The 24,603-nt window shown below is 45.9% G+C and overlaps 1 protein-coding gene across 1 annotated transcript in view; it reads right to left on the bottom strand.

Moving 5' to 3' along the window:
* Window positions 1–24,603, bottom strand: part of LOC133373274 (protein HIRA) — a 58,158-nt gene that overhangs the window by 6,445 nt on the left and 27,110 nt on the right. Inside the window, exons 10-22 of the mRNA XM_061602801.1 lie at window positions 23,669–23,739; window positions 18,985–19,090; window positions 16,877–17,125; window positions 16,701–16,786; window positions 15,573–15,767; window positions 12,098–12,268; window positions 8,972–9,164; window positions 8,107–8,208; window positions 6,898–7,046; window positions 4,387–4,548; window positions 3,153–3,211; window positions 2,405–2,510; window positions 822–944 (exon numbers count right to left, since the gene is read on the bottom strand). Coding sequence (XP_061458785.1) covers window positions 822–944; window positions 2,405–2,510; window positions 3,153–3,211; window positions 4,387–4,548; window positions 6,898–7,046; window positions 8,107–8,208; window positions 8,972–9,164; window positions 12,098–12,268; window positions 15,573–15,767; window positions 16,701–16,786; window positions 16,877–17,125; window positions 18,985–19,090; window positions 23,669–23,739 — 1,772 coding nt within the window. The remainder of the gene's footprint in view (window positions 1–821; window positions 945–2,404; window positions 2,511–3,152; window positions 3,212–4,386; window positions 4,549–6,897; window positions 7,047–8,106; window positions 8,209–8,971; window positions 9,165–12,097; window positions 12,269–15,572; window positions 15,768–16,700; window positions 16,787–16,876; window positions 17,126–18,984; window positions 19,091–23,668; window positions 23,740–24,603) is intronic.

Below are 24,603 nucleotides of genomic sequence, written 5' to 3'. Positions count from 1 at the left end.
GGGCACCTATGCAATTATTTCAGATACACATGCTTAGGTTTTAGTTAGGGGATGGGGAACCTCTGGTTGGACACTGTGTGAAACAGGAAGGATCCAGCAGGGCTCTCCCTATCCTCTTAGGGCCCTACTCCCTCATTATTCCGCATCGAGAAAGGTGTGTGAGCCTTCAATCACAGCACAGTAAAGTTGGAAGGGGGTCTATAAGGCCATCCAGTCCAACTCCCTGCTCAATGCAGGAATCCAACTGAAAGCACAAGTATGCACTAGGAACATAGGAAGCTGCCTTGTACTGAATCAGACCATTGATCCCTCTAGCTCAGTATTGTCTACACTGACTGGCAGCGGCTCTCCAGGGTTTCAGGCAGGGATCTCTCCTAGCCCTACTTGGAGATGCTGGGGGTTGAACTTGGGACCTTCTGCACGCAAAACAGATGTTCTACCACTAAGTGATGGCCCTAGCCCCCAGCTATGCAAAATTAGGCTACTTGCCAGGGATAATGCCAGGAAAACTACTGGGGAAGCATTAGCGTGGAGAGCCAGCGTGGTGTAACCGTTAGGGTGTTGGACGATGGCCTGGGAAATGACCAGGGTTCAAATCCTCACTCGGCCATGAAGCTCACTCGGTGACCTTGGGCCAGTCACTGCCTCTCTGCCTCGCCTACCTCATAGGGTTGCTGTGAGAATCAAATGGGGAGGTGGGGGGTGGAGAACCGTGTATGTCACCTTGAACTCCCCTGGGAGGAAAGGTGGGATATAAATGTAATAAGTCAATAAATAAAATGTAACCAAAAAAAGAGAGACAAGACTCAGAATGTCCATACTTAGATGTTCTCCCTTGAATTATGGCTAATGGTCCTGAGCACAGCACAGCCTCCTGCGACGGCAAACTGTTCCTGAAGTCTGCACACTGCGCGAGCGTCTCCTGCTTGTCAGAGACAAGGTTCCTGGAAAGACAATAATGGATTGCAGTTGAGTAACGTGGGAGCTGAAACACGTCCCTGTTAAAATCAAACTGGGAGAATGCTCAATATATTACTACATACAATACACCTTTTCAATCCAAAGGGCTCAACGTGGTTAACGTAGTAAAAAGGCGGCTTGCAAACACATTTCCATAAAGTTGTTCCTAACCTCAGCAAGGACAGGTTTAGGCTGGGTTTCTCCTATGTGGCTCTCCCACCCTCAAACAAAGGAACAGAGTCTCTCGTCTTATGAGTGGTGGTCTCTGCAGATTCTGTGGCTGTTTGGAGAGGAAACCCTCCTTGGAAGCACTCACTCTCTCTCTCCCCCCCCCCCACATAATGTCCAGGCCAGGAGGACAAAGGTGCTCCTGCCATAGAGTTCTTTCCGCAGACAGTTGACTTGAAAGCTTGACAGAGCTGCCCTCCACCCTTGCCAATGTCAATGGCAGTACTAGCTGCAAAGTGCAATCCCTCCCTGGGGAAGGTCCGTGGCTCAATGGAAGAGCATCTGCTTTGCACGCAGAAGGGTCCCAGGTTTGGGATCTCCAGGTAGGGCTGGGAGCAAACCCTCCCGGAAATCCCAGAGAGCCGCTGCCAGTCAGAGCAGACAATACTGAGCTAGATGGGCCCAATCGTCTGACTCAGAATAAGGCAACTTCCCAGGTTCCTACAGAACCCCCAGATTACATCTGAGAGCTGAGTAGAGAATTGCCATTAACTTTTAATTTTCAATCTGATGAAATCCCAAATGCACCAGTAATCCCATTTTAAACCCATGCGACTGGAGGCCCTGTGCAAATTTTAAGTTGCGGGGTAAGTGAACTGCAAGGAAACATGCTTCCAATGTAAGGCTGTTTTTGAGGATCAGTTTATTCTGGAGCAAACTTTTCAACCCAGGGCCCACTCGAGATGACACAATATAACAGGGGCGCAGAGCCGGCCACAAAGTGGAGGCAGCGTTTGGCATAATTAGCTGGCCATTACTATCCTATTGATATCTAGTCCTTTGGAAATTGCTAAATTCTTCGCCATGGCACTTTCCTTGCGGCAAGGAGTTCCGCAGCTCAGCTTTCCTCAAGCTCAGCACAGACATTTGCACCTTTACTCAGCGTGGAAGGAGTTGCTAGTGCTGGCCCTGGTCCAACCAAAACGCTGCGGCACAGCGAGGGGGAAGGGCAGGCAAGTGGGGAGCCACCGGGCAGGCTGTGGCACCAAGGCCCATCTGAAGGTGGGTCCCTGTATTTGAGAAACGCTGTCCTAGAGTCAACCCACTGAAGTCAAGAGGCCTGCTACGGAGAGAAGCAGCTTCGGGGACAACTGCTGCCGCCTCAGAGTAAAGCATTTACACAAAAGGTCCTGGAGGAGAAAACAAACGCCGAGCCACAGATGTGCTTGGGCAGCGTAAATTAAAACAGAACCCGAAACCCTCATTTGGTGCTTACCAGGAAGACAGAGAAGGGTTAAAGCAGTAGGCTTTGCCATCGGACATGTTCATTAAGGGGATGCCGTGCTGTGTCAACAAGATCTGAGACACAGTGGTTTCGCTTCCTGTAAAAAAAAAAATCAGATCAAGCAAGATCACAATAGGGCCACAGGTCAGCGGTAGAGCAGAAGGGTCCCAGAGTCCCTTTGGCACTTGTAGTGAAAAAGATCTTTGGTATCAGGGGATGGGAAAGAGCTCTGCCTGAGACCCTGGAGAGCCACTCGCTATGGGCGGTTTAAAAATGAAACAAATAAATAAAATAAATAAATAAAATAAATAAATACTTGGCTAAAGAGACCAGTGGCCTAAAGTGGTATAAGACAGCTTCATCTGCTATGTTTGTTACACAACAGCATAGTGGTGGTTAGAGAATCGGACTAGGAGCAGAGAGACTTGGATTCAAATCCCCACTCGGCTGAGAAGCTCTCTGGGTGACCTTTGGGCCAGTCACTCCTCCTAAGCCTAACCTAAACCACAGCTGGCTTGGATACTGCCCACTGAAACTGATGAGTCTGAGTTAGTCAAGCTGATTCATTTCAAAGGTCTACTCTGTGCTGGAACTTATTTAAGTATAACCCATAACTTCTAAATAAATTAAATACGGAGGTGTACGCGAGGGAGAAGTGGCAGGGTCACGTGTTATGGTTTCCAACCACACACAGCATTTAAGGCATTTAAGCAGCCCTAACTGGAAATAATTTAATTACCTGCTAAAATCGTTTGCAGGGACTCATCTTTCACCACTACTGACTGCTTCTGAACATTCCTGACAGGTAAAGAACACAGAAAAGAATGACATTTTAGTTCGGCAAAAGATGGAAAGAGACACACTTCCACAAGCGGAGAAACGAAAACATAGCCCGTTAAAATATTGCAATTAAAAAGCATAGAGTGGGCATGTTTGGCCAATTGCCACTGGAACATTCGCACCAGCCTCACAGGTTTAAGCGTCACCAGCCAGTTCAGGGGACTAGAGTAGCATTGGCACCAGCTCATATAGGAAAGCCTGAACAGAACCGATTCCTGCTCCTGAAGAGTCATGCCATAAGAATGGGTTGTCAGTGGCTGCTAGCCATAATGGCCTATCTCCACTGTTGGAGGCAGTATACTTCAGAATACCAGGTACATGGGAATCACAAGTGGGAGCGGGGAAAGTCGCTGCGGTACTTGGATCCTGCTTTTGGGTTTCTGGTTAGCCACTGTGAGAAGACACTGGACTAGACAGGCTGCTGGACTGATCCACCAGGGCTCTTATTTACATATGTAATGCTTTGCCATTCCTCCCACACACAAGGGACGGAGTTAACATTGGCGTGGTTTCAGTGACTTTGAACAAGGGTCTCAGTGCTTCCTTCACAGCCTCTGTCAGACAGATGCCACCTTCAGCTGTCCAAGAGTCCTGCTCCATGAAACAACACCGGTCATCTTCTCTATGCCTAGAATTGCTCCGTGGGACCACTTCCCTTGTCTCCTAACTCACCTTTGGACTGCCCCCTCCTCATCCCTATACCCTAAACATCAGCCACTGCCACGCTTGCTCAGAGAGAAGCAGCTCTTTGCAGCTCACCTCTGCTCACAATGGGAAGGAGGGCGGGCGGTCCAGTCCTGGCACCCAATGAAACGTGGGTGCCTTCAATGTAGCAGAGGCTGAGCCAGTGCAGATGGGAACTGCGTAGGAAGAGCATCCACTGTGGATTTTTGAGGGGATATTTACTGAGACCTTTCACAGCACCGATGGGCACAATAGTGCCCATAGGCACCACGCTGGAGGTCCCAGCCTTTTTGTAAGTGAGCCAAAGTAAGTGTAATTGGAACAGTCGCGTAAGTCTTCCCCTGCCTACCCATCCCGCCGTTCTCTGTTGCTGCTTTGCATCTATTCCAGACTGTAAGCCCCTTGAGGGCCATCAGGAGCAGTTGACACAGTTACAGCTTAGTGCTTACCAGACGGAGAGGGTTGCAGCTGTGGTGAGAGCCATGATGTAGAAACCCGTGCAGTGCAAAGTGGAGATCGGTGAATGCAAGACAATAGGGGGGAGAAGGCGGCGACCACACGCCGAAAATACCGACAGCGTCCGCTTCTCGCAGGCGACACTCACCACCTCACTGGAAAAGAGCCGGGGGGGAGAAGGGGGAAGAAAATGAGCTCAGAGCTTTTATTTATTTAATACGATCGCTACCTCAACCTTTCCACCAACGGTCTTCAAAGCAGCTTGCATACTAAGTGAAAACGCCACAAGAAGGTACAAAATAAAGAGAGCAGAATCAACATCAGCCTTAAAATGAGAGGGGGAAAGCCACAAAGAAGCTCCATAATTGTATCCCAGGAAAAGCTTGGGAGAATAGCACAGCTTTCATCCGACGCCCAAGGAGGTATTTATGAAAGGCATTCTCACCCCACCTTTCTGAATCGATACGAGGCATTCAAGATGGCACATGGAACATATAGGATGCATTTATAATTTGTTTTCATTCTAGCTGTAAGCCGCCCTCGGGACTTGGTGACTAGGTGGCATGGAAAAATGGAAATGGACTGCCTTCAAGTCGATCCCGACTAATGGCGACCCTATGAATAGAGTTTTCACAGTAGGCAGTATTCAGAGGGGGCTTACCATTGCCGTCCTCTGAGGCTGAGAGGCAGTGACAGGCCCATGGTCACCCAGCGAGCTTCGTGGCTGTGTGGGGATCCGAACCCTGGTCTCCCAGGTCATAGTCCAACACTCTAACCACTACGCCACACTGGCTCTCAAGTGGCATGGAAACAATTAATAAAATAAAGCAAAAGATCCAGTACAGTCTACTGGTCCGTCAAGCTCCGTGATGTCTATGCTGATTGGCGGCAGCTCTCCAGAGTTTTAAAACAAGAGTCTCTCCTGGCTTTGTGTGGAGATTTTGTTTTATTTATGGCAATTATAATACCTTTTAATCATTAGCATTTCTAAGCGGAGATGCCCTGCTGGGACTTTCTGCATCCAAAGTAGATGCTCTGCCACCTGCATTGGTATTAAGATATTTCATGTTGGGTGTACGCTGGCTATATGTGTGCCACCGCTAAGCTAATAAAAATTAGGAACAGAAAACGAGCCAACTCTAAAAGATTAGGAGCAAAGTATCCGACAAGCCCACCAGGACAAAAAAAATATCTTCAGCCTGGAACAGAAAGTAATCAGGGAGGGAGTAAATGGACAGAGCCTGAAGGACCGCCTGCCCCATATAGACCTTTAAGATCAGGTGTGGGGAACCTTTGGCCCTCCCGATGTTGCTGAACAACATTTCCCATCATCCCTGGCCATTGGCCATACTGGCTGGGGCTGATGGGAGTTGTATGTCAGCAACATCTGGAGAGCCAAAGGTTCCCCACACCTGACTTAGATGACCTGGAGAAACACTACTTATGGCACTGCACCCTACAGAATATCCTCCTGGGGTGACACAGAAATGGGAATTTTCTGCTGCTGCCTCCTTACTGTGGAATGCCCTTCCCTCTGCCACATGTGAAGCAGCAACCATCAGTTGCTCCCCACATTTTCAAAGGCTTATGTTTTTTGCCCAGGCTTTTCCCAACCCATAAGAGTGGACCCTGTTCTATGTCTTTGAATCCCCTAATTCCTGTTCTGTCTGCTTTTATATTGCTGTTTCATTGGCTTTAGGCTGTATTTTTAAAATGATTTTTAAAAATACATTGTACACCGCTTAGAGATTTTTAAAATATTAAGTGGTTTATAAATGCTTTTTAGATAGAGTAGGTGCTGGTCAAATAGGGCTGTGTAAACACTGTACATCTAAAGCACATGCCTTCCCCTAAAAGAATCCTGGGAACTGTAGTTTACCACACACACACACAGCTACAATGCCTAGCACCCTTAACAAACTGCAGTTTCCAGAATTCTTTGGGGGAATGTACAGTGTGTACGCAGCCAAGGTTTTGGAAGGGTATTCTAAAATCATAGCACCTTACACAGGTAATTTGTTAGCAGCTAACAGAACCCGCCACTGAATGCCACTGCATGGAGGAAAGGGGCCCCGGCACTCTTACTGGGAGGACACTGCGAAGGTAGCATGGGGGCTGTTATCCAAGTACACAAGCCAATTAAAAAACAAATAAGCAAAAACAATAGTTAAAAACCAAAGATAAAATTAGTTCAAAAAATTAAAAACAGATGTAACCAAATCATGTGCTGGACGGCCTTCAGTAGTGTCCAAAACGGTATCATGAAGGCGCCTGCTTATCATCGATAGGCAGGAAGTTCCAGAGAGTAGATGGTGCCACAATAAAGGAGCGAGTCCTTGCAAAGGTGGAACAAACATTGTGTGGCGCTTGGAGAACTGCAAGTTGCACAGATCGAAATGATCGAGTAGGCGCATATGGGGCAAGGGCATTACCTACCAATACTAACACCTTGAACTTGGCCCAGTTGTGGCTGGGTTCACATACACTCGTATACTCTTACTCACCTGCTTCCCGCCGCTGAGAGGATTCGGCTGGTGAGGACCGTCTCCCACTCCTTTCCTTCTCGATTGCACTTTAATCTGCTGAGTTTTGAACCTCCCACTGTAGTGATTTCATTCTCCACTTCAATGTACATAGAGGGATCTGAGCTGACCTGAAAAAGTCAGTTCTCTTACAATGAACGCTGAGCAAGAAGAAGTCAAATATAAGATCCCATTTTAAACCATTTTTTAAAAAAGGAAGCTTGACGACACCATTATCCAGTATCTAAAATGACAGATTTTATATTTAAGAAGAGTTATTCAAAATGCACCCAGTGGCTCCCTACCAATATCTGCCCATCCACAGTGAATAAAGAACCATAACTGCTAGGGTTCAAGAAACATTATTAAAGTGCCCGTAAGTGGCATTATAGAGAACCATAATTATTACTTGGCTTTCCTTCATTTTTTAGGCTGCTTGTTCATTAAATGTATGTATCACCCCCTAAAGCGTAGCTATCTTGGTGTTTTACAAACCCATGTAAAGGCTCAACGAACCAAAATGTATAAACAATACAAATAGTAAAATTATATACTATATATTTTGGAAAGCTATTTGTCCGCTAGCTATGCATTTGGACGCCACTTGAGATATGGCAACCAAATTTTGCAAGATGGCTCCTGAGGAGCAGGGTTTTGTCTAGGTTTAGATATGATTGGACATGTTGAATCAAGGTGGGGGGCTGAACCTTTCAAAACTGCACTGATTTTAACCAAATTTTGCAAGATGGCTCCTGAGATCAAGCACTCTGTGTTCTGGGGATTCCACAGCTGGCTGTCCACACTGACACCAGCACTCCTCCAAGGGAACCCACAAGACGCATTAATGGCCACCAGCTTGGAGGGTTTTAAAAGAAGATTAGTCAAATTCATGGAGGACAGGGCTATCAATGGCTACTAGCCGTGATGGCTGTGCTCTGTCACCCTAGTCAGAGGCAGCATGCTTCTGAAAACCAGTTGCCGGAAGCCTCAGGAGGGGCGAGTGTTCTTGCACTCGGGTCCTGCTTGCGGGCTTCCCCCCGGCACCAGGTTGGCCACTGTGAGAACAGGATGCTGGACTAGATGGGCCACTGGCCTGATCCAGCAGGCTCTTCTTATGTTCTTATGTTAACCCCTCTGAACAGCCCTAACAGAACTGCAGAAGGCTCAGCATAATTTTGATTAACCACTTACTTGCAATGCAAACGATTTCTGAGGGACTGGGGTTGGCAGTTTAAGTGCTAATGGTGCACTGTGGCAAGCACCATCCTTTTCGGAAGCCAGAATTGCTGGGGACTGAAATAATAATAAAAAGAAGAGTTCAACCATATTGATCAGCATAAAAATTCAATTCTGTGCCAATTCAATTTCAAACACAAATTAGAGATGTCGCCTTCCCACCAACAGCTCCGTGGAAAGGAATCTGGGAGAGGGGGGGCAGGTGGAGACAACAGTGAGTACTCGCTCTTGCCCCATCAGGAGTTTTGCTTCTGTATGTGTTTTTAAAATGTATTTTTATAAACGTTCTGAGCCAGTTTGAGATTGCCAGTGAAAAGACAGGATGTACGTTGACCAAATAAATAAATATAGCTATTTATTTTAAAAATTATATCCCAAGCCAGGGTGGCAAACACACAAGCAACAAAACAATTTTCCATACAAGTTAGTGGTATATTTACTATTTATTTATTATACTTGTATACCGCCCCATAGCCGAAGCTCTCTGGGCGGTTTACAATAACTAAAAACAAATACAATTTAAAATACATCTTTTAAAAAACAATTTAAAACACATGCTAAAATGCCTGGGAGAAGAGGAAAGTCTTGACCTGGCGCTGAAAAGATAACAGCGTTGGCGCCAGGCACACCTCGTCAGGAATATCATTCCATAATTTGGGGGCCACCACTGAGAAGGCCCTCTCCCTTGTTGCCATTCTCCGAGCTTCCCTCGGAGTAGGCACCCGGAGGAGGGCCTTTGATCTACATATAAAATATATGCATATAAAATATATACATATAAAATAAATAAGTGAGGGAAGATAACAGGCATCCCAGCTACCTGAACTGTTAGAGTGACGGGCATGAGCCTTGAGTCCTTTCGAGGCCTGCCTTTCTTCTTCTTTTCCACTTCAAGGTCCAGTTTACGCTTGGACAGAGACATGGGTTTGGCGGGGATCTTTTCCTCACTGTCACTGCTGCTTTCTAGGATATCCTTGGGCTTACTTTCCCTAATTGAGTTCTGCTCCTTCAATCTGCATGAGAAATACAAAATTTGTTGACAAAGTTTTCGAAGCAGTTTCTGATGCAACGTATGCAAATATCTAGACTGGTATATCTAAGGCCACATTCACACCATACAGTTAATTCCACTGTTATTCCAATTTGGACAGTCATGGCTTCCCTCAAAGAATCCTGGGAAGTGTAGTTTGTGAAGGGTGCTGAGAGTTTGTTACAGGCCCCCCTGTGGTTTTCCTTATTTTTGGCCCTTTTGAGGTCTCCAAGGGTGAACAAAATGTATAAGCATGCGGAGACAAGAGTTTATTTGGTATATATATATAAAAAAACAGCTGGAAGTACAGCCTAGCTGCTTACAAGCCTAGCTACTGTAAGGATTAAAGTTTCTTTCGCTCTCTACTCCCTCCTCCCTTTCTGAAAACTGGGTAATCTCCCACATCTCTCTGTTAAACCCAGCTGTCAAAAGACTACTGCTGAGTCTGGGAAGACAGCCAAGAGGGAAAGGAAAGAATGTCCAGAAATGTAGTCTTTTTGGATTTGTACATCTCAAGTCCTGTCATGCTTTTAAAACACGACAGGAACTTGTCAAGCCTCGGGAAATCCCCCACCATGTATGCAACCTACAGCTCGCCTACAAAAGAGCTGGAACAGAGCTGTTCATGGCCAGTCTTACTAACTCAGCCGAAGAGATATGATGCCAGTCTTAACGGCTGAGCCAAAGAGAGGCCAGCCTTCGTGACTATGCAGAAGAAGAGAAGCCAGTCTTAGTGATGGAGATGAAGAGGCAGAAGAAGCCAGCCGAAGACTGCTGAACAAAGAATGCTGAAGCAAGTCTGTTAAAGAGACTGAATATAAGATTACAAAGCCACAGAGGCTGCCAAAGAAAATTAACGAAGTGAAGGGTAATGAAGGCAAGTCTGCTAAAGATTATGAAGCCCGTTCTTGAGATGAAAGCAAACACTATGCTTGACACTGAAGCCCACCAACCTGTGCCATTTCATAGAATTACATAAGAGGGAGCATTCTTTTAGCAGGTATTTAAGGCCCACTTTTGCTAAAGTAAAAGTTTGCATTGAAGTTTCTGCACTGGCTAAGGCCAGCTACTTGTATTCCTAGTCTACACCAGACCTTAATATAGAAATAAAGAAATATATTTGTACTTTCCACTGTGGAACTCTATTTTTATGTTTCCTGATACATCCTTTGATGCTTTGATTTGGATGACTGCATTGAGCAGGGGGTTGGACTTGATCGACTTATAGGCCCCTTCCAACTACTATTCTATGATTCTATGATCCTCAGACCCAAGGGGAAGCTGGGTTCTTTTTCTAGATTTACCTACTAGCCAGTCATCTGCTGTCGATAACAGGACTGTCTTAGCTGAAGACAAAGTTTGGCATATGAGGCTCTGTTTAGACATAAACCTGGAAAGAACGCGTAGAACCCCCATCTTTGTGCATCTACGAGACAAGGGTCTGGCAGGCAGCAATTTGCTAGGAGACCCCTATTCCCCTCATAGAGCTACAATTCCAAGAGGTTTTGGGGAAGAGGTACTGACAGTTAAGACTCTGGGAACTGGAGCTCTGTGAGGAGTCTCCTAACAACTCTTAGCACCCTTCACAAACTACAATTCCTAGGATTCTTTGCGGGAAGCCATGCCTAGTTAAAGTGGAATAATAGTGGAATAAATTTATGGTGTGAATGTGGCCTAAGATGGGTACTGTCTCCTCTGACTGGCAAAATCTCTTCAAGATCTTAGGTGGGGGGGGGGAGGGAGGACGAGGTCTTTTGCAACCATGCTACCACAGACCCTTTTAACTCCCATCATCCTTCACCATCGGCTGTGCTAGCTGGGATGACGGGAGCTGTAGTCCAACAACATCTGGTCGCCTAAAGACGAGAAAGGCTGCTCTAAGCCCACCACATTACGATTAACCATTTCTAATGATAATATAAATTCAGACCTTTTTTTACAACATTTGGGGCTTCTTCCTCAAGAGAAAAAGGTAAGAGGAGGTATGATAGAGGTGCACAAAATTATACACGGTGTGGAGAAAGCAGGCAGAGAAAAAGGTTTTCTCCCTCTTTCGTAACACTAGACCGCATGGACACCCAAGGAAGCCGAACGCTGGGAGATTCAGGACAGACAAAAGCAAATACTTCTTCATGCAGTGCAGAGTTGAACTAAGGAATTAACTCCCAAGCGAAGTAGTGATGGCCATCAACCTGGATGGCTTTAAGACAGGATTGGAGAAATTCATGGAAGGCAAGGCTATCAGTGGCTACCAGCCACGATGGCTATACTCTCCCCTCCATGGTTGGAGGTAGCATGCCTCTGAAAGTCAGCAGCTGGGAACAGCAAGCGTGCAGAGGGCTTTTGCATTCAGGTCCTGCTTTTGGGCTTCCCACGGGCATCTAACTGGCCACTGTGAGAACAGGATCCTGGACTAGAAAGGCCTTTTGCCCTGACCCAGCAGGGCTCTTCTCACGTTCGAATGAACTGGTTTTACCAGCAGCAGCAGCAACAGCAAAACAGGCTATTCTAAGCACAGTTGAAGCATCAGTGTCATTCAGGGTAGAAACCGACTTAACATCTAGTCGGCCAGTTATATGTCAGAGGCAACAGATCCTTTAGATCAAGCATGAGGAACCTAGGAACCATCGTCCATGCAGGTTTGAGACTGAGAGGAGCTGAGGCCCAACCACGTCTGGAGGGCCACAGGTTCATTAGCCTTGCTTTTGCAGGAGGTTCTGAGGTCTGAACGTGGGACCTGAAGCGTGCAAAGCAGTTGCTTCTGCTATAGTCTTTCCTTGCTGCTCCTTTTTGCCCAAAGGCAAAATAAGAAGGAACCCCCCCCCCCACAATTCCTTGCCCTTGGGTAGTTCCCTGCATCACAGCAGCTAAGTTACCTCCAAGTTCATTCTCTCACCTGTGCGGCTCATTCCTCACCTGTCTATGGCAATCTGATTTGTGTGCGTTATGGCAGAAGTCCCTGAGGTGGCTTTGGATCGCTCCGTGAATCTAGAATCAAATGCTTTCATTGGCTCTATCTTGGAAGAGGCCGTCAGCACAGAGGGCGATGATGCAGGGGGAGCCGCTGAAGCAGAGGTAGCGTTTACACTGCAAAAGGGAATGAATGAAAAGGCTGAGTTAGCGTGTGGCCGTGTGCACGGGGACAAATATATGGGAAATGTTCTACAGGCCAAACGTTCCAATGAAAATTCACAGGCGGTGGAATATGGCAACATCAGCCCACATCGTTTTGCCTCTGTCATCTGGCAGCAACCTTTTCAGGCCAACATTGCTAGGAGCTTACAGGTCTCCATTACACATTATGTGAAGTGGCCCCTTCCACCCCTCCAGGTACTTATGGGGTGGGAAGCTGCCTGGCTGGAGAATGGAGTGGGCAGGACTGGATTGGAACCAGTGGCTTGGCTTTGCCCCTCCCACCCCCTCTAGGGTATTTTTGGGGGGAGCTGCCTGGCTAAAGGCTGGAGATCTGGGATAAAATGAAACCACCCGAAGACAATTGCCGAGTTTGCTTCGCCCCTTCCAACCCTTCCAGGTGGCTCATTTGGGAAGCTGCTTAACGACAGGCAGAAGGCGAGGGACCCTTAGCCTTTGGCGTGAAGCCTTGGGTACCGGAGGACAAGGGAAGGGGGAACTCTCTGACCTGCTATTGATCATCGAGTAATTGTGTACGCTACAGACATGCGGCAGGTGGGAAAGCATAAGAGCAGGGAATCTACACTAGGAGGCACAGACCAGATGCTGGTGGTGGCGTTTCCCATCAAGCACACCCAGGCTTAGAGTGGTGGGGGAAGAGCAAAAGCTGGCCAAAAGTATCAGTGACCTCAGGAATATCATGCCTTGCGCTGAGAAGACATGAACATCTGGGAGCGGGGGTATTTTTGTACAGTGTCTCCTTTGGGTTGGGGTGAGGGGCTCCTCTCTTGGCACCAAGACCTAGGTGAGATGGGGCTTGGAGGAGCAAGAAGTTTGCTTGTTTGCCCCAGCAAGAGGGGATAGTAACTACAGGGCTGGCAATGATAACTGGGTTGAGCAAGACAGCATCAGATTATTAGTCAACCGACCTCATGTTTTAGCCATTCCACTGGCCACATCTGCACATTGTGCTGCACCAAACCATGGCCTGGCACAAATGCATGGACCCGCAAAGAGGAGATCACAGGCATTTTGCTCCTTTCAGCTTAGCATGGCAGGTCTGCTAAGTCAAGGCTGGGCTTAGTGTGTTGTCTCAACGCAGGCTCACAGTTAAGCTCTTTAACCACAAGTTGTAGACAAGGTGTGTTCTTGCCTATAGCTCGTGGTTAAGGAGGCCACAGCTTAATCAGGAGCCTGGGTTCAGATGACATGCTAAGCTAAATCTGGATTCAGCTGCTGTCATCTTGCTGAGCTTAGTTAGAAAGGACCAGGAAGGAGTAAAGCAGGTGCGAGCTCCTCTCTAAGAGCCAGCACATTATGCATAGCACCAGTAAGACAGTTCGGCTTACTATGTGGTGTGAATTAGCCCACTATGTAGGTATGTAAGCATTGGGCATTTTGTAATGCTTGTCATCTCATCACATTCTGACGCTTGCACTTTTATTGCATCTTTTGTTCGGGACGTTTGGGCCAAACAAGTGGTATACAAATAAATCATAATATAAACATACATAGCTTCTTCGGTCTAAATTGTACATATGCAGATCAGTGTGTTCATAGTGCACTTAAGTGTTGATTCACAAAAGCTTCCCCCCACCCCGCAAAAAAGAAGTACAAGCCGTGCATGCTTAGCGTAAATTCATAACAGATCAAAAGATGAGATGCCAAGTGACCAAAGGTAGGAGCAGGAAATAATTTGAAGGTATGTGATGCAGCCATCTTACTAAAATTTACATAGATCTGGATCTGGTCAGTGCCTGGATGGGATTTGATCTGTACACTGCCTTGAGCTCTAGGCAGGAAGATGATTGATGACAGTGAGGATGAGACCTTAACCCCACCTCCATGTGTTTGTGTTTTTGGAAACTCCAGGACTCTAAGCAGATGGCCTCTCTGTGATACTTTTGAGACATCTGCATCTAGCACTATGCATATTAGCTGTTGTTGGAAATCGGTACTTCTGAACCATTGGTTGATTATATTATTATTAATACCCAACCGTACTGGAAAGAGTTTATCGTATCCGATTCAAGCTTATGCATTTCAACATACCAAATACCATAAAGAATACCAACTGATACAGTATTATAATGATGGATACTGTCAGAGTAGGGCCGTAGTTCAAGGGTAGACCATCTGATTGGATGCACAAGACCCTAGATTCAATCCCCTGCATCTCCAGGTTGGGCTGGGAGAGACCCCTGACTGAAACTCTGGAGAGGCAATGCCTGTCAGGGTAGACAATACACTTTTGGACCAAAGGTCTGATTCAGTATAAGGCAGCTTGCTATGTTCCTATCATGTATAATTTTATAACAAGTTTTTAATGTTATAATGTTGGTATCATTGAAACGAACTCTTTGTTTGGATCCCGATGTTATGTGTTGGAATGAATTGGTGCTAGAATGTTTATGGCAAGGGGGGAAGGGACCTTTGGCCTCCCAGATGATGCTGAATTACAATTCCCATCAGCCCCAGCAAGAATGGCCAATGGTCAGGGATGATGGGAGTTGTCGTTCAGCAACATCTGGAGGGCCAAAGGTCCCCCCCCCACTTGCCAAAGGTTTTCCACATCTGGTTTATGGTAATGATGCTTTGCTCTGTATTCCTGTTCTCCTATTGCTATTTGTGTGTTGCGGGCCATTTTCGGCACATCATTGTGGAAAAGTGGCATCTTAACTAACAACTCTCTTGTTGGGATGCATGTGTGTGTGTATGTGTGCCCACACATCTCTCTCTCACACACATAGTATTAAAGACTAAGCAAGAGCTTCTTCACACATTAAATGTATGGTGTGTACACAGCATGAAATGGAAAGCACAGGGCTTCCACCAAAGCATCCTGGGAACTGTGGTTTACCCCTTCCAGAGCTACAATTCCCAGAACCCTCATCAGACTACGTATCAGGATTTTTTTGGGTGCTTCAGTGTATGGTGTGTACACTGCTTCATTTTATGATTTGAGGTTAAGCAGCCTGTGACTATTCTCTGCAATTAAAAACACACTACTGAAGTAGATTGTTTTCTTTTCTGATGAGTTGTTAGAACTGCACGGAATGGTTTTTTCAAATGATGCGTGCACACAGATTCCACTGAAAAGCGATGCCAGGCAACATGAAAAGTTCTTTCCGAGGTAGCTCATTCACAAATACAAACCATAAGCCCATCGAGTCAAGGAGTGATCAACATGCGGCGTGTGGACAGCCTCCCCAAGACACAAAAAGTTCGAAGACAAAAATCTCTCTGATCCAATACTGACCCTTCTTTGTTGACTGCATCTTCAGTTGGTTTAACACTGACTGCCACTGGCTCTAAGGTAGGCTTAGACGTGCAGAGGGAATTGGTTGCATTGTACTCTAACGACATTAGCTGATTAGTTTGAGAAGCTGACATCATTGAGCCTGCTAAGGATCCAGATATTGGAATACTATTGAAAAAAGCTGTAGAAAAATCCCTGTTTAAAAAAAAAAAAAAAGGCAGACAAGAGTCAAGGGATTTTTTAAAAGGTGTCATGATTATGTGCCTACCCCGTAATCAAAGATGCATACATTTTAAACATAGATGCATACAATGAATTTTTTTTATCATATGCTTAGTATCCAACTAAGCTATACTCAGAGCAGACCTACCAAAATTAATGGACCTAAATTAAGGAGATCTGCCGGGCTGAGTGGAGTTTGGAATAGGCGGATCTCTGGCTAAGCTTAGGTGAATAGATCAACCCGCTTCTGGGATTCCCAGCATATATGAGTTACGTAAGTAGAAATGTCTCCGTCCTTTCTGCATTGCTGTTCTCACTGTGGTAGCAACTTCCATGTGGAATCCCCCTATAGTGTCAGAAACTGTCAGAGGCTACTATTTCAGGTAGGGAACTTGACATTCCTGGACAGTCTTTGAAGGGTAGTCCTGAGTACAATGCACTGCAGTAGTCAATCAGTTAGTGGTCACAAGGACATGAACAGCAGCAACTCAACTGCATACCTTTAAAGCCCTAAACTGCTTAGATCCAGGTTATCTGAAGGACTACCTTCAAGGACTACTACCTGCCTGATATGTTAAGATCTACCTTATCAGATTTCTTGAGTGCCTACCAATAAGATCAGTTAGGACAGTAAGCACAAGAGACAGGGCCTTCTCTGTGGTGGCTTCCAAAGTGTAGCACATGATTTCAATGGACTTGTGCCTTGCCCCTTTAACTTCGGCATTCAGTCAGGCCTTGAAAACCTTCCTCTTTATGGCAGCCTTTAACAGACACCATTAATAGCTGTGACTATTTTTCTATTGTGCCTTGTCTCTCACTCCTTTGTGCGGGACTGAGCATATGTATGAGGTAGGAAAATATCAACAGAAGAAAATATAAAACCTTTCATGATATATATATATATACCCAGTATCCAGCTGAGCTATGCAGAGAGGCGTGATCCTTCTCCGACCATCTGCTGTCCGGGTCTCGACTTGTTTCTTTAAAAGATTCTGACAGGAAAAAGGTGGTTATGAGCACTTTTGCTTTACAATCGCTGTAAAGAAAAAAAAAAAAAGAGAACCGCCACCTGAAATATCTACCTTCCTAATGTCCTCCAAGCTCTCCCCGTTCACCATGCTTGCCACTTTGGGGGCGGCTGCGGCTGCTGCTGCTGCGGCTACTGCTGCGGCTGAGCCAGCTGCATCTCTTACGGCTTCATTCTTCTTTTCCAGCTGCTGCTGCCTTTGCTGGTACTTCAGCATCTCTGGGTTCTCAATAATAGCAGTAGACAGATGCGCCTCAGTCATTATAGCCAAACTCTTCCCGTAGGTAGTCTGATGGATGTGGCTCTAAGAGGTGTGAAAAAGGTAAGCACAGAGACAGCAGCTTAAACTGCTACTCTACTTTTTCAAGTAAGGAATGGAGTCTGCAAAAAGGAGTTGCTGCTGAATAACAAAGGCCTGGGAGTAGCAGTTTATTAAAAATACACCATTTTTATTTTATTTATTTATTACTTATTATATTTATATCCCACCTTTCCTCTCAAGGTGGCATACATGGTTCTCCCTCTCTTCATTTTATCCTCGCAACAACCCTTAGGTAGGTTAGGCTGAGAGACAGTGACTGGCCCAAGGCCATGCAGTAAGCTTCATAGCTGAGTGTGGATTTGAACCCTGGTCTCCCAGGTTCTGGTTCAACACTCTTAACCACTACGCCACACAATAACCAGTGAAGGGCTATCAATGGCTACTAGCCATGATGGCTGTGCTCTGCCACCCTAGTCAGAGGCAGCACGCTTCTGAAAACCAGTTGCCGGAAGCCTCAGGAGGGGAGAGTGTTCTTGCACTAAGGTCCTGCTTGCGGGCTTCCCCCAGGCACCTGGTTGGCCACTGTGAGAACAGGATGCTGGACTAGATGGGCCACTGGCCTGATCCAGCAGGCTCTTCTTATGTTCTTATGTTCTTAACTGTGTGCACAGATCTTGATCAAAAATGGCAAAGATCAAAACGGCAAAGAACTTCGGCACAGACTGAATCTCCAAAGGATACAAGAACTTCAGCAATATCGGCTCATCATTTTATTTCCAGCCTTCGTTTTCTTCTAGTGCTGCTGGCTTTCATTATTTTATAGAAACGACTATGTCAGAGGTTCCCAAACTGCGGTCCGTGAGCTTCATTCAAGTGGCCCGCGGCATGAGCACGCTGAATATTAATATTGATTTTTAATTGCTTCTTTTATTTCATATATTGTATTAAAGTTTGAATTCTATGGAATGCAAATTGTAATGCAATAAAAATACAATGTCAGAAAGAAAAGGAGCAATAAGAACACAATTAAAATCAGACAGCACCTAGAACAGTGCATTACAATTGCTGGAACAACCTTCTTAGGTCCTTAACAGGCAGAAAAATCATTAAGTGGTCCACCAAGAGCCCCAGTAATGTTCAGGTAGTCCGTGAGTGTGTGTGTGTGTGTGTGTGTGTGTGTGTGTGTGTGTGTGTGTGAGAGATATGGGAACCACTGATCTAGGTGAAGCAGAAAAATAAAGACAGGAGACAAACTATGGTAAAGAGGTTTTGATTATGAGGATGGGAGGGAGCAGAGAGAGGGGGAGAAAGATGACTAATCAGGGAAAGCCTGAAAGGAGAATTTCTGAATCGAGGATATTTCAAACATCAATGATGCCTGAACAGTGCTATGAACTGAATTCACAAAGCACGTTCAATGCTGTTAAGCTACTTTCTCCAACCTCTAGATGTCTTGGAGAACAGCTCCCATCATCCCTGTCCATTGACCATGCTGGCTGGGGATGATGGGAGCTGTAGTCCAAAACATCTGGAAGGCACTAGGGTTGAGGAAAGCTGCACTAAGCTATATAGACCTTCTCTTTCAACTAACGGCAATAGCAGGAAAGAAGACTTAGTAAGCATGCGGGTGTACACAAAAAATACAATATGCATCTGTCTGCGAGTGCGGGTACGAATGCTCATACCTGTTTAGAGTGACCCTGTGACATGTTTCCAGCTGTGATCCAAGGGACGTGCTAGAACCAAAGATTCTCTCATCCTTAAGATGAGACTAACAGCACAATCCTAACCATGTCTATTCAGTCGTGAGTCTTACTGAATCCAATGGGGCTTACTCCCAGGTAAGCAGGGTTAGGACCGCAACCCTAATTAGCAAGTCTGTTCAAAATAGCGTAGGGTACCTTCTCTTCCTCGCTCAGAGGATCACCAAGCTCATCTTGAGAAAAGTCCAAAAATGCCACTGATCCATCCATGGAACATACCAAGATACCAAGCCCGTTTAAGGTCCTGAAAAGGTGAAGAGATCAAGGGTTTTGATTAGAACCTTACAATGGAAAGAACAGGTCATGCAACTGGAAGGCCAGTGGTTTGGTGGGGGAGGGTACAGTCAACTAGCTGGCCAACTAATCTCCTGCCAAAAAACCCCCCCAAGCATCCGGGCTTTCACAAACATCAATTGGCAAAACAATCAGGCATTTTGAAAGATATCCCAGTGAAACTTCATTCACAATTTAGCAAACCCAATCATCTGAACAGCTATGCATGTGACATGATTTCCTACTCATAGGAACACAGGAAGCCACCTTATATCAAGTCAGACCATTGGTCTATTTAGCTCAGTATTGTCTACACTGATTGGCAGTGGCTCTCCATGGTTTCAGGCAGGGAGACTCTCCCAGCCCCACCAGGGGATGCCAAGGACTGAACCACTGAGCTACGGCCCTTCCCCTAATACCCCAATGACGTGGAACCTGCTGTAGAGGCCGCTCCTTCCTGCAACAGCAAGAGTAACATAGGAAACCCTGAGCATCACGGGAGAAAGACATCTTGCAGCTCCTCCCCATGCCAGCATGAGCCAAAGCAGAGCCAAACACTAGCAATGTGAAGCTCCACACAGCACGGGCTCCTCTCACAAGGTCTGGAGCTTCTAACATTATCCCGGTGGAGTGGGAAGGAGCGGCGCTGCAACAGCTCTCATGCTATTAAAACAACGTGAATACCGGGACCTAGTTTTGCTAATACTGAAGGAAGTCTTGCAGAAGATAAATGGGCGTTGGCAACTGCAGCAGGAGACAAGAATTACAGCTCTGGCATTTTTGCATGTGCTCTTCATAGGAAGAGAGCAGGCTGCCTTACACAAAGTCAGACCGTTGGTCCATCTAACTTAATATTGTCTGCGCTGATTTGGCAGTGGCTCTCCAGGGTTTTTGGCGGGGAGTCTCTCCCATCCTACCTGGAGATGCCAGGGATTGAACCTGGCACCTTCTGCGTGCAAATTATATGCTCTATCACTGAGCTACGTATAGCCTTCTCCCATGATTTCACACAGTCCTGCTTCAGAGCAGGGCATGTTATCAACTGCACACATTGAGGAAGGGTCTCTTGCCATGGAACTGTGGTCAGAGAAATTTCTGTGTATGGGGGTGGGGAGAGAGAAAGCAAATCACACCCTCCTGCTCCTTTCTTGTGGTTTCACCATTTCCAATGCAGCCATTCAAAAGTGGAAGCTGGCCATCAATGTTGCTTTACACCACAACAATGTGTTAGTGGGCCAACACATCAGCCAAACACACACAATGCACACACACACACCCCTCTTCAAGGGAAAGTTGGAACAACTGACAAAAGACTACACAGCTGTGAGACAGGCCTCCTCAGGAAGTTATTGTTAATACCACAGTATTTCATTTATGCAGAAAGGACTTGCTGTTACGTAATTCTCTAGATCAATAAAGAAAAGACGGAGCCATCTCAAATACTTCCTTCTCACAATGGCTGTGTTGACATCATGCCTATTATGCCTTTTTTGGCCAGGACACGAAACAGTTTAGACCAGCAGTTTTCAAAAACATATTCCGGAGACTCTTGAGGTTCCTCGGAAGTTTACTGGGAAATACCTCAATTTAAAGAACCATAATGGTAGGCAAGCTTCCCTGAAAGACAGCTTTGCACTGCACAATCCTGGGAAGCGTTAGGTGTGTGTGTGTTACTGGCTATGCTATCCTTCCTCAAGCTGATTCCCTCAAGACGTTTTGAACTGCAGCTCCCATCACCCCTGACCATTGACCCGGCATAAGAACACAAGAAGAGTCTGGCTACTGGATCAGGCCCACTGGCCCATCTAGCCCAACAGCCAACCAGATGCCTACGGGAAGCCCAACAGCAGGAGTTGAGCTGGAAGTTGAACTGGCTGGACAGCCTTTCCCAACCTTTGGGTCCCCAGATGTTGCTGGACTACAACTCCCATCAGCCCCAGCCAGCATTGCCAATGGTCAGGAATTATGGGAACTGTAGTCCAGCAACATCTAGGGACCCAAAGGTTGGGAAAGGCTGCTCTAGAACATCTGAATCTTGCCCTTTGGGGATTAACAGCAATCAATCTTGCTGCTAATTTAGTCCTTCTATTAAAAAATGGATTTTTTTTTAACAGAATGATTAATGTCACCTATGCGGCATGATTCTATCCCTAACACCAACTGTGAATACTCAGAGCAAGTGTGGTATTGCAATTAGAATGCTGGACTAGGAACAGGGAGACTAGGGTTTAAAGCCCTACTCAGTCATAAAGGCCAGTTCAGTGACCTTAGGCCACACTAACCCGCCTTTCAGGGTTGTTGGGAAGAGCAAAGTTTTGGGGAAGAAGTGGCCACGTAAGTCACCCTGAGCTCCCAGGAGGGCGAGGGGAACAGAAATAAGACACTCGCAATAAAAACACCGCCCACTTTAAAAATCTAAATAGAAACAACATGTAAATTCAAACCTTCAGTCCTTCTTCGATATTAATACGATTTATTGTTTTGGCTCTCACTAAAGCAGGCAGGTAGGACAACCCACCCTAGCATTTGCCAAGACTTAAATCTAATTGCTGTATCAGTTATATAGAGGTTTTTATTTACTTTGTTGAAGTCTCGTGTTGAATTTTTACACTGCCATTCACTTTTCATCTGACTATATTTGTGATATGCTATTTTATATTGGCATCTCGCTATTCTGGTTGTACACTGTCCTGTAGCTGTGCTGAAGCATGGCCTAAAAATCTTTTAAACAAAGCATTTTTTTTTCTTTTTAAACCATCACTTACTGCTTCTACACACCTTGTATCATCACAGTGAAAGCAGGTAAGGCCCAACCCACCGGCTATTTCCACGGTGCTGTCAAACCAGCAGTGGGAGTAACCACAAAGAAGAGCACGTTAACACTCTTCCCATTGCATCTGACGCAGCACAGCGCCTTCAAGTGGCGGGGAGGTATTACTGCACTATATGATCTAAGGCAGTGGTCTTCAGCCTTTCTGACCTACCCTGTGTGTCGTGGTTTTGCCGCTTTATACACTGTTCATCTTGTCTAATGATAAAACAGTCTGATACTGTTTTAGTACACTGTATTCTTTTTAATTGGGCTGTTCACTAGTTTGGGGGAACTGGGTCAAAAGCATATAAAAATATTGTATAAAAATAAGGAAAGAAAATGCCAGCTGGACACCCCTCCCCCAATGGTGCTATCTCTAAACTTTGGGTTAGCAAGGTACATAGGAAGCCGCTTTACACCGAGTCAAGCCATTGGCCCAGTATTGTCTATGCTGACTGGCAGTAGATCTCCATGGTTTTCAAACAGGGGAACATTCCCAGCCCTACCTGGAAATGGTGGGGACTGAACCGGGGACCTGCATGCAAATCAGTTTCTCTACCACGGAGCTACAGCCCTTCCCCTAGGTAACCACAGAGCAAGAGCCACGAACATCTTGGCCACAAGCAATTGCTTGCTGGGACTCTGGCTTGACCAAAGCACCTTAGATAACCAGGAGAGTATCCAGGTTGGTCCAGCAGCTCCAACCGCATGCCCTGAAGGACAAAGTTGGTTGACTCTCCTTATGAGCTAGTCAGCAGCTTAGTAGAAACCAATAACAAGCTCAGGAGTCTGGAGGAGTTGGCTGCACCTCGTGTGTTTGCTGTTTAAAGGCAGCTTAGCTGCCAGCTGACCATGAATGAAGCAAGGAGAGTACCTTGCGCTCCTATGTGCCAGCCCTGGAACCCGTAAGCGTACTTCAGATTGAACCATGGCTAGCTGACAAGGCCTTGTGGCTCTGCTTCCTTGCTCTGTATTCTTCCTATCCTTTTGGCAAGCAGGAATCCTCACCACCCAACTTGTGCCTGACTCAAAATCCAGTCGCAGAGCCTGACTGTCCAACCTGAACTGAGCCCCAGAAATGTATTCAAATTTTGGTGCACTACATCTCCAGTGTCTATTATAGACTTCTTAGCTTGATGCACACTCATAGTGCTTCCTTAGAGATAAACACATTATACACACACATATACACACACACATATACACACACAAACAAACAAACTGGTTGCCCACAAGCAAACAGTTTAACAGAGCTGAAAATGCAGAATGAAAAACAGGGCAAGATGATGCCAAATGGCTCCCAGCAGGGAAGTAATATTTCCCAATGCACAACATTTCCATATAAGTATATATCTTGTCTTCAGAGCTTGGAAAACTTACTTTTTTGAACTACAACTCCCATCAGCCCCAGCCAGCATGGCCACTGGATTGGGCCGATGGGAGTTGTAGTTGAAAAAAAGTAACTTTTCCAAGCTCTGCTTGTCTTGCAATCAAAGCCATATTTGAGGGCCACCGTGGTGCAGCGGTTAGATCGCTGGACTAAATGCTAGGGAGACCTGGGTTCAAATTTCCACTCGGTCATGAGGTTCACTGGGCCACTCACTATCTCTCAGTCTAACCTCCCTTCACAGGATTATTGTGAGGATGAAATGGTACGCGGGAAGAACCGTGGCCGCTGCCTTGAGCTCCTTGGAAGAAGGGAGGGATTTAAAATGTAGTTAATAAACAGTCTCTTACCATGAGATATCCATGATCGACTTGTCGAACAGCTCATGAATGACAACCAAAGGCCTTTTCAGACACGTAAGCTAAACAGTGAAAGTTGCATATTGATTAATGTCATAAATCAGCCTCACATCCCACTCTCTTTAAGATCTAATGGCACACACAAATTCATACCACACATTAATGCATGCTGGCTGAATGCCCAATAATAAGGAAAGCCTAGAGGGAGGTAAACTGAGAGTCTGTGTGGTGAAGTGGCTAGGGTGTTGGACTAGGACCCGGGAGATCAGGTTTCAAATTCCCACTTGGCCATGAACCTCACTGTGTGACCTTTGCCCAGGCATTGTCTCTCAGCCAAACCTACCACACAAGATGGTTGTGAGGATAAAATGGAGGGGGGGAAACCATGTTCACCACCATGAGCTCCTTGAAGAAAAAGGTGGGATATAAATGCAATAATAAAATAAAAATAAAGGTATGTTGAAGTTCATGGCAAAAAAAGAAGAAGGAGCTAGGCCATGTTCCACCATGGACTAGTCTCACTGCAAGCACATAATTCTTCCATCAGTGCCTTAGTCCTAATAATTTAAACAGAGCAACCAGCAGAGCTCAGGAATAAAGCTTGTAAATCAACCCTTGAGGCTAAGTATGGAGCAGGAAACTTGGTATGCAGGAAGGAGGAAAACCTAGAGGTTTTGGTTCCCCTTCTCTGCCACATTTCTGTCTCACTTTTCTTTTCCCACAGCTCATTCCTGTAAGCCTTGAATTTGCACAGTTCCCCCTCAGTTCCTTTGCAGGTGAGGCTAGTAGACTGAAAGCTTCCAGTTTTGGTTGTTTTTTTAAAAAAAGTTTCCTGTTACATTCAAACTCAGGAAACTGTGGTTTACTCTGTTGTCAGTTCAGACAAACCAGATTCTGAAACCACAGGGAGTGTGTGTGAGTTGAAG

The sequence above is a fragment of the Rhineura floridana genome, chromosome 19, assembly GCF_030035675.1.
Source record: "Rhineura floridana isolate rRhiFlo1 chromosome 19, rRhiFlo1.hap2, whole genome shotgun sequence".
In the NCBI taxonomy this organism is placed as follows: domain Eukaryota; kingdom Metazoa; phylum Chordata; class Lepidosauria; order Squamata; family Rhineuridae; genus Rhineura; species Rhineura floridana.
Note: the sequence above shows the minus strand (reverse complement) of the source record. Positions and strands in the feature narration are given on the sequence as shown.